The following is a 9,792-nucleotide window of genomic DNA, read 5'->3' on the forward strand; positions in this document are numbered from 1 at the left end:
GTAGCATGTGTAAACACATACCTTTGTAAAGCATAAGCATGCATTGCAGTAAGTGGGTCATTCAAATATGTGTAGCTTAATGTTGTAACACACTGGATAAAGTATGAAACAGTACATTAAAAATAAATAAATATATATATATATATATATATATATATAATATATATATATATATATATATATATATATATATATACATACTGCACACCAAGCCAGCATTTATTTGATCCAAAGTACAAAAAACAGTACAATTTTGAAATATTTTTACTATTTAAAATAAACTATTTCTATTTGAATATATTTTTAAAATGTAATTTATTCCTGTGATTTTCAAAGCTGATTTTTTTAGCATCATTACTCCAGTCACATGATCCTTCAGAAATCATTCTGTTTTGATTTGCTGCTCAAAAAACATTTATTATTATTATGTTGAAAACAGCTGAGTTTAATTTTTTATTTCAGGTTTCTTTTATGAATAGAACGTTCAGAAGAACAGCATTTATCTAAAATAGAAATCTTTTGGAACATTATAAATGTCTTTATCATCACTTTTGATAATTTTTAAGCATCCTTGGTAAATAAAAGAATTTAAAAATGTCATAATTATACTGACTCCAAGCTTTTGAATACAGTACAAAGCTTTTCATTTCAGATAAATGTTGATCTTTGGATCATTCTATTCATCAAAAAATCCTGAAAAATTTTTTTCTTAACTGTTTTAAATATTGAAAATAATAATAATAATAATAAAATGTTTCTTGAATAGCAAATCAGCAAATTAGAATGATTTCTGAAGGATCATGTGACACTGAAGACTGAAGTAATGATGCTGAAAATTTAGTTTTGATCACAGGAATAAATTACGTTTTAAAATATATTCAAATATAAAGGAGTTATTTTAAATAGTACAAATATTTTACAATATGACTGCTTTTGTTGTATTTTGGAACAAATAAATGCAGACTTGGTACGCATGTAAAAACATCTTACTGTTCAAAAACTTTTGACTGGTGGTGTATATATTTAAAAATAGTACTACTTGGATCATAGCCTATTGAGTAACTTTAGTTGGTTTGCCTCACATTTTAAAACATTACATCTTGGATAATAACTAAGAACTATTATACTATTAATAAAAAAAACATTAACAGCCAATCAGAATCTATCTTGAGCATTTAAATCAGCATGTGACAAAACTGAAGCGCACGCTTATAACAAACAGGACGTTATCTCTAATAGTGTGAATGTTAACCTAGTTATCTTTATAGATATTGTTCTTGGTGTGAATGACCTTTAGGCCTACTGCATTACAGAAATGACCCAGTTTGTGTCTAACATTAACCCTTACATAAGCAAGCATCATGTTACATAAAATCCACACCTGACTGTCATCAAAGACTATTTTTGTATGACTGAGTGGCATCATTTGTGTGTACGCAGTATGTATGTGTGTGTCAGTGGGATAAGTAGCATGTTTATGTGCTCCTGTTCTAAGGATCAATTCAATATCTCGTAAATTTCGGCTTAGTTTTAAATGAACCCTCGGATCAGAGGGGTTTTCACCTCATTGAGCTGCCTTAGGTGGAAATGCGCTAATATTGGATCAGATATGGCAGGGGATGCATGAGAGATATTTCTGACACCCCAAGCTGCTAAAATCATTCGTCCATAGAGTCTATCAGTCAGTCAGTGCCAGACAGACCGGGGCGAAGCGGCAGAGCGATACATGGCCTGGGAAACAGACATGCCTCAACTCTCCCTATGGAAAGGTTACTCAATAAATAGATCATACACCTTTAACACAATGAATCCCAAAAGACTTTTTGGTAAACAAATAACCTGCATGTAAAAGTTTTGCCAGATCTCATGACCTGAATGTTTATGAAAATGTGTAACAGTCCAAATGGTCCTGACAGCAGCTTTTGAGTGCTAAACAATCAAGAGTCAAGTCCCATTAGCGCTTCAGGAATAATGAACAAAAAAAATAACAGTATTAGTGTTGCCAAATTATGAAACGAAAACAATTTCAGCCATGAAGCAGCTCTTAAAGACAACAGTGTCATTATTCAGCTCAAGTCAGTTCAGTGTTGATTCAGTTGGTGGATTGTAATGTGAGAGGACAACAGGGGAAGGATTTTTTTAATCTGAACTCTTATTTTAGCCTCAAGCAATAAAGTCAAAATGCCTTTTGTTTCTTATAAACATGCAGCTTTTTGCTTCAAAAGATGTTAACTGATGGACTGGAGTGGTGTGGATTAGTTACTACTATTATGGATGCTTTGCAGTGAATGGGTGCCATCAGAATGAGAGTCCAAACAGCTGATAAGAACAGCACAATAATAATCCGAAAGTTACTAAAACCACTCCAGTGCATCAGTTAAACATCTTGTGAAGCCAAAAGCCATGTTTTACTTTAAACCGTTGCATCTAAATGTCCATAAGTCCATAAAAGTCTTCCTTCAGTAAAAACGTCTACCTTCTGTTGTCCTCTCACATTAAAATCCACTCACATTTTTGTTTAGAACTGTTTTGGCTTGTAAACAGTGCTTGATTTGTGCATATTTCTCTCCTGATTCAGACCAAATGACTGTTTCACCGCAAAAAGCAGTATTATGGATAGAGTATCTTAATGATGGCTTTGTTTCTTATAAACATGCAGCTTTTTGCTTCAAAAGATGTTAACTGATGGACTGGAGTAATGTGGATTAGTTACTACTATTATGGATGCTTTGCAGTGAATGGGTGCCATCAGAATGAGAGTCCAAACAGCTGATAAGAACAGCACAATAATAATCCGAAAGTTACTAAAACCACTCCAGTGCATCAGTTAAACATCTTGTGAAGCCAAAAGCCATGTTTTACTTTAAACCGTTGCGTCTAAATGTCCATAAGTCCATAAAAGTCTTCCTTCAGTAAAAACGTCTACCTTCTGTTGTCCTCTCACATTAAAATCCACTCACATTTTTGTTTAGAACTGTTTTGGCTTGTAAATAGTGCTTGATTTGAGCATATTTCTCTCCTGATTCAGACCAAATGACTGTTTCACCGCAAAAAGCAGTATTATGGATAGAGTATCTTAATGATGGCTTTGTTTCTTACAAACATGCAGCTTTTTGCTTAAAAAGATGTTAACTGATGGACTGGAGTGGTGTGGATTAGTTTCTACTATTATGCATCCTCTGCAGTAAATGGGTGCCGTTAGATTGAGAGTCCAAACAGCTGATAAAAAGACATTTTAACTTTAAATCATCCATAATTCATAATAACGCTTCCTTAAGTAAAAAAAAATCCATATTCTGTTGTCCTCTCACATTAAAATCCACTCACATTTTTGTTTAGAACTGTTTTGGCTTGTAAATAGTGCTTGATTTGTGCATATTTCTCTCCTGATTCAGACCAAATCACTGTTTCACCGCAAAAAGCAATATTATGGATAGAGTATCTTAATGATGGCTTTGTTTCTTACAAACATGCAGCTTTTTGCTTAAAAAGATGTTAACTGATGGACTGGAGTGATGTGGATTAGTTTCTACTATTATGGATCCTCTGCAGTAAATGGGTGCCGTTAGATTGAGAGTCCAAACAGCTGATAAAAAGACATTTTAACTTTAAACCATCCATAATTCATAATAACGCTTCCTTAAGTAAAAAAAAGTCCATATTCTGTTGTCCTCTCACATTAAAATCCACTCACATTTTTGTTTAGAACTGTTTTGGCTTGTAAATAGTGCTTGATTTGTGCATATTTCTCTCCTGATTCAGACCAAATGACTGTTTCACCGCAAAAAGCAATATTATGGATAGAGTATCTTAATGATGGCTTTGTTTCTTACAAACATGCAGCTTTTTGCTTAAAAAGATGTTAACTGATGGACTGGAGTGGTGTGGATTAGTTTCTACTATTATGCATCTTCTGTAGTAAATGGGTGCCGTTAGATTGAGAGTCCAAACAGCTGATAAAAAGACATTTTAACTTTAAACCATCCATAATTCATAATAACGCTTCCTTAAGTAAAAAAAGTCCATATTCTGTTGTCCTCTCACATTAAAATCCACTCACATTTTTGTTTAGAACTGTTTTGGCTTGTAAATAGTGCTTGATTTGTACATATTTCTCTCCTGATTCAGACCAAATGACTGTTTCACCGCAAAAAGCAATATTATAGATAGAGTATCTTAATGATGGCTTAGTTTCTTACAAACATGCAGCTTTTTGTTTCAAAAGATGTTAACTACTACTTACTACTACTATGGATCCTCTGCAGTGAATGGGTGCCGTCAGAATGAGAGTCCAAAAAGCTGATAAGAACATCACAATAATCCGCAAGTAATCCACACCACTCCAGTCCATCAGTTAAACATCTTGTGAAGCCAAAAGCTATGTTTTTGTAAGAAACAAATCCATTTTAACAAGACATTTTAACTTTAAACCGCTGGGTATCCTTTAGTAAAAAAAAGTCCATCTTTTGTTGTCCTCTCGCATTAATATCCACTCTGTTATGAACTGTTATGGCTTGTAAATAGTGCTTGATTTGTGCATATTTCTCTCCTGATTCAGACAAAATGACTGTTTCACCTCAAAAAGCAATATTATGGATAAAGGACTTAAGAGTATCTTAATGATGGCTTTGTTTCTTACAAACATGCAAACATTTTTTTAATCTGAACTCTTATTTTGGCCTCAAGCAATGGTTTAAAGTCAAAATGCCTTAATAAAGACTTTGTTTCTTATAAACGTGCAGCTTTTTTGCTTCAAAAGATATTAACTGATGGACTGGAGTGGTGTGGATTACTTACTACTACTATGGATCCTCTGCAGTGAATGGGTGCCGTCAGAATGAGAGTCCAAACAGCTGATTTCGACTAGATGACTTTGACTGCAAAAAGCAATATTATGGATAGAGGACTTAAATGTGTCCTAATGATGGCATCACAAGATGTTAATTTGATGGACTGGAGTGGTGTGGATTACTTGTGAATTATTGTGACGCTTTTATCAGCTGTTTGGACTCTAATTCTGACGGCACCCATTCACTGCACTACAGAGGATCCATTGGTGAACAAGTGATGCAGTGCAAAATTTCTCTAAATTTAAAGATAAAGAAACAAACTCATCTACATCTCCGATGACCTGAGAGTAAAGTTTCAGCATATTTTCATTTTTGCGTGTGCCATTTAAAGTCCTAATGTGTTTAAAACACTGGGATAATATTTTAGGTCCTGGGTTGGTGGGCAAATGGTGTTTAAATTTAGTATTTATGCAAGTGAGGTTTGCTTTTAAACATGTGAGGGTGAGCAGGTGCTGATTGTTCTGACCTATCACTAACGGACAGAGACGTTTGCTTTATGCAGTGTCTTGTTATTTGACTGTAATATATTTGTTCTAAAGAGGTGAAGATTTAACGACCCGCCGTGTCCTGTAATTTACATATGCATGCTTGGCTGTTCCTTTTATATACTTATCTGTTTGATTTCACAATTTCCCATTTTACAATGTGCCATTTTTTCTTCTATATTGCATTTTTAGATGCATATAAAATGTATTTTGAGACATTTACTGTATTAGGCTTCAAATTGCTTTGTCCTTGTGGCATAGGACACACACACACAGTGCTCTGATATGTTGAGGACAGCTGCCCATTCATTCTCATTCCTGTCTCTGTGAGCTAAAATTACAAAGCTGCTGTCACACATAAAAACAATTGTCTCTGTCCTTTGTGCTTTCAGAAGCTGTTTTGGCCCACGGGCAACACCTCAGGTAACACGCGTCTCTGTGTCAGCTACTACTTTCCTAGACATCTCTCAAGGCGGATTAAGAGATTTATTTAGTTTAGTACTGTGATTGCAACTAATTGCACTTTTTTCTTATTTTTCATTTTACAGGTTTCACAATGGCGGACGAGTAAGTGTTGAATGCATGGTTTTTCATGAACATCTTTGCATATTATTATTATTAACTGATAATATTTCTTCTCTTTTCTCTTTGCAACCACCAATAAACATAACATCTCCAGTGATGTAAGTTAACAATCTACACAGTATATTCAGCGTTTAAGGCTGAAAATAATAAGAATTAGTTAAAGTGATAAAAGCTTTAATAGCATTATATAATAATTTATGTGTCTTTTTAATTCTAATTTCTGTATCTCATCAAAAGGCTCCTACTCCAATGGCACCTCGGGTGCAAGCCAAGGTATTCAACCGCATATTGTGATTACGATATTGTGAAACATACATTAATCTCTTTTGAAGAATGACAAAATGCAAAAACATTTGGACTGAAATTTTCTCTCTTTTTTTAGCCGAAGTCGAAGATTTCTGCATCTCGAAAACTCTCCCTGAAGGTATGATAATAGCTTGTGTGTGTGTGCATTTTCTATACTTTGAGATGTTTTAAAACTACAAAATACCTACTTACATTTTGTGTTTTTCAGATCCTTTTGCTCCAAAGAGCCATGGAGGAGTTGGAACAGGAGAAGGTCAGTCGCGATGAGGAGAAGGTGAAATATTTGAGTGAGAAGCTTCCGCCTCTTCAGATAACTGGCCTCTCAATGGATGAGCTGCAGGTTAGTAAAAAACGCCTTCATCAACATAGACACACACTGACAAACTAGTAAAAAGCAAGTGACAAATAATTATAATAATGGCTATCCAGCTTTTTTCTTCACGTAAGAGTAGGCTGTATAAAATACCTTGTTTTGCTGCTTGATATTGCAAATTGATGTGTCTTACCATATTATTTAAATGTATTATCTTAATTATGAACACCGTTCTAACTGTTTACTACACGCGTTGAAGAAAAAGGTGGATATTCAGGGGTGCACAAAATAAAAAATGCACTGTGTAAATAAGTTCAGACCATTTTTTGCGTACCTACATGGTTGACAACTGTTAAAGTGTAATTACCATTTTAGATGGACAAGCTGTAATACTGTAGAAAATCTTTTACTCAAATTAAAAGCATAAACCTAGGCTATCCATTGCCGTTTTCAAAGCACAATGCAAAACTGTGACATTTCATTCGCTTGCACTTTATAATTAACAGCGTTAAACCCGGCATCGCATTTGCCGGCAATCTACCAAAATAAAAGCTTGCTGATTTTAAGTTTGAAAATAATGAAAATTAATATAAAAATTAGTACAAAAATAGCATTTTATTTTTAAGTTTACTAGAAAAAATATATATAATTATAGGCATTTGTGGTATATATTTATAATTAAATAAATAAAGTGCAATAATATTATACATTTTTTTATAGTTATATTTAATAGGTCACACTAGGTGCAGTGGGAGAACCAAATTAAATCTCCAGGTAGAAACAGGCTGAAAAACGTATGTGCACCCCTGTTTATATTGCTGTTTTAACACACTTGACTGTCTTGAATTTATTTCTCATGAAGCTGAAAACTACTCAAAGAAGCTTTTTCAGTCACCTCACAGCTTGCATATTTTCATTTGATTTATTTGAATGATTTGATAGCTTAAATCATGAATAATCAAATACTAATACTAGTCATTTTGTATTAATAACGATAATAATTTTGTATGTGTGCAGAAACTGTGTCGGCAACTCCATGCTAAAATCGACGTAGTGGATGAGGAGAGATACGACTTTGAAGCCAAAGTAGTTAAAAACAACAAAGATGTGAGTAAATACAATGTACCTTTTCTAAACTTACACTAATAACACATGGCAGTTTCTGTATTGAATTCAGTGTCTGTGTCTGTAAAAGATCCATGAGCTGAAGCTGAAGGTGCAAGATTTAGGAGGGAAGTTTAAGAAACCTGCCCTGAGGAAGGTGCGTGTGTCTGCCGATGAGATGATGAGGGCGCTGCTGGGCTCCAAACACAAGGGCTCTATGGATCTTAGAGCCAACCTCAAATCTGTGAAGAAAGAAGACATTAAACAAGAGAAGGTACACCTGCATGCTGTCATACACCTTCACTGATGTGTGAAATCTCACCAAAAAATGAAGTCACATTTCAAAAAGTAATTGCAACCCTTATCTTACAATTCAGACTTTTTAAATCATAATTGTGAGATATAAAATCAGAAGTTGGTAACTTGCAATTCTGAGTAGTTGGAACTGTAAGACATCAATTTGAAAGTGTGAGAAAAAATGTCTGACTTGTGAGATAAATAGTCACAATTCTGCTTTGCAGGACACGAACGGGAAAAAAACTAAGATTTGTGAAATATGAACTTGGAATTGTGAGAAAAGTCAGAAGTTTGAGTTTAAAAGTTTTGCAACTTTGGTCATGTACTTTTTAAAATGTTTTTACTTAATATAATACAATACAATATAATAATATAAAATAATATGTGACCCTAGACCACAAAACCAAGGGTCAATGTTTTTTAAGTTGAGATTTATATATCATCTGAAAGCTGAATAAATAAGCTTTCTATTGATGTATTGATGGTTTGTTAGGACAGAACAATATTTGGCTGAAAATCTGAAATCGGAAAGTGCAAAAAAATCTAAATACAGAGAAAATCTTTAAAGTTGTCTAAATGAAGTTCTCAGCAATGCATATTACTAATCAAAAATTAAGTTTTGATATATTTTTTGATATATTTGACAAAATATCTTCATGGAACATGATCTTATCCTCATATCCTAATGATTTTTGGCATAAAAGAAAAATCTATTGCTACTTATGACTAGTTTTGTGGTCCAGGGTCACATATAATATAATTAAGCAATAAGGTACGAGAGGCCGTGCTGTATCATGAATAAATCACGGCTGAATGAATTCAGCCGTGATTTATTCATGATACAGCACGGCCTCAAGTACCTTATTGCTTTTATAAAACGGTTACCACACAATAAAAATATTAAAATCAAAAATATATATTAATTTATATATATTAAGTTGTACGTTTTCATAAAGTAAAATCATTAACTGCCTTCCGCTGTAAAAAGTAGTCCCTAACTGCTGCAGCTGTGTTTACGTTGCTAAGGGTGGTTGCTAAGGGGGTTCAATGATACACAAAACCATTGAGTGAAGCGGTCATAGCAGTGCCGTATCATGAATACGACACAGCTGCTGACCAATCAGAATTGAGGAATGGAACTAACCGTTTTATAATTTTGCATTACGTTATGGAGAATTGCTGCAAAAAAATTATTAATTGTCTAAAAATCATCCTTGATGCAAGAGAATAAAGTAAACATATTTTCTGTTTTTTCAGCTTTTCGGTTTTAAGTAATTGCACACCGCATTTCTGTTTTGTCAGGTTATTTCGACGGAGGTGGGCGATTGGCGTAAGAACGTCGAGGCCATGTCTGGTATGGAGGGTAGGAAGAAGATGTTCGATGCTGCTGGTGGAGGACAGTAATAGGATTGTAAATAAGAGTGTGTATAATTGTGTATATGTATGTGTGTGCATGTGTTATTAGCGACGGGCAAAATCAAAGTGAAAAAAGAAAATCGCCTGAATCGAGTCAATATGCGTTAATACAAATCTCAAAAGAATGCTTGTAACTGTATGAATATGAAAATGTTTAATGGAACTTCAATGTATACTATTTACTCATGCAAGGTTAATAAAATTTTGATTGTGCTAAAGTTGTGTGATTCGTTATGTCATGATATTTTTAACACACACTGAATGGATAGAACTTCATAACCTTGTGTGATGGACACTTTGGGTTCTTCTTACATATCAGGGTGGTGAGGTCACGTTCACCACTAACGGATGACATCTGACTTATTCAGATTATTCACACTGTGTGACCGACTGAGTGTTTGTGCTCAAGGACAGGAGAAGTCAGTGTCTCCGGCAG

The 9,792-nt window shown here is 34.1% G+C and overlaps 1 protein-coding gene across 1 annotated transcript; it reads left to right on the forward strand.

The window, feature by feature from the left end:
• Positions 1 to 5,722: 5,722 nt before the first annotated feature.
• Positions 5,723 to 9,574, forward strand: tnni1c (troponin I, skeletal, slow c). The gene is made up of 8 exons (XM_073850324.1): positions 5,723 to 5,758; positions 5,884 to 5,906; positions 6,158 to 6,193; positions 6,303 to 6,344; positions 6,435 to 6,566; positions 7,557 to 7,646; positions 7,735 to 7,917; positions 9,243 to 9,574. The coding sequence occupies exons 3-8, from the start codon at positions 6,170 to 6,172 to the stop codon at positions 9,342 to 9,344; spliced, it is 573 nt and encodes a 190-aa protein (XP_073706425.1). The 5' UTR covers positions 5,723 to 5,758; positions 5,884 to 5,906; positions 6,158 to 6,169; the 3' UTR covers positions 9,345 to 9,574.
• The last annotated feature ends 218 nt before the right edge of the window (positions 9,575 to 9,792 follow it).

This window comes from Garra rufa, chromosome 11 (genome assembly GCF_049309525.1).
Source record: "Garra rufa chromosome 11, GarRuf1.0, whole genome shotgun sequence".
In the NCBI taxonomy this organism is placed as follows: Eukaryota; Metazoa; Chordata; class Actinopteri; order Cypriniformes; family Cyprinidae; genus Garra; species Garra rufa.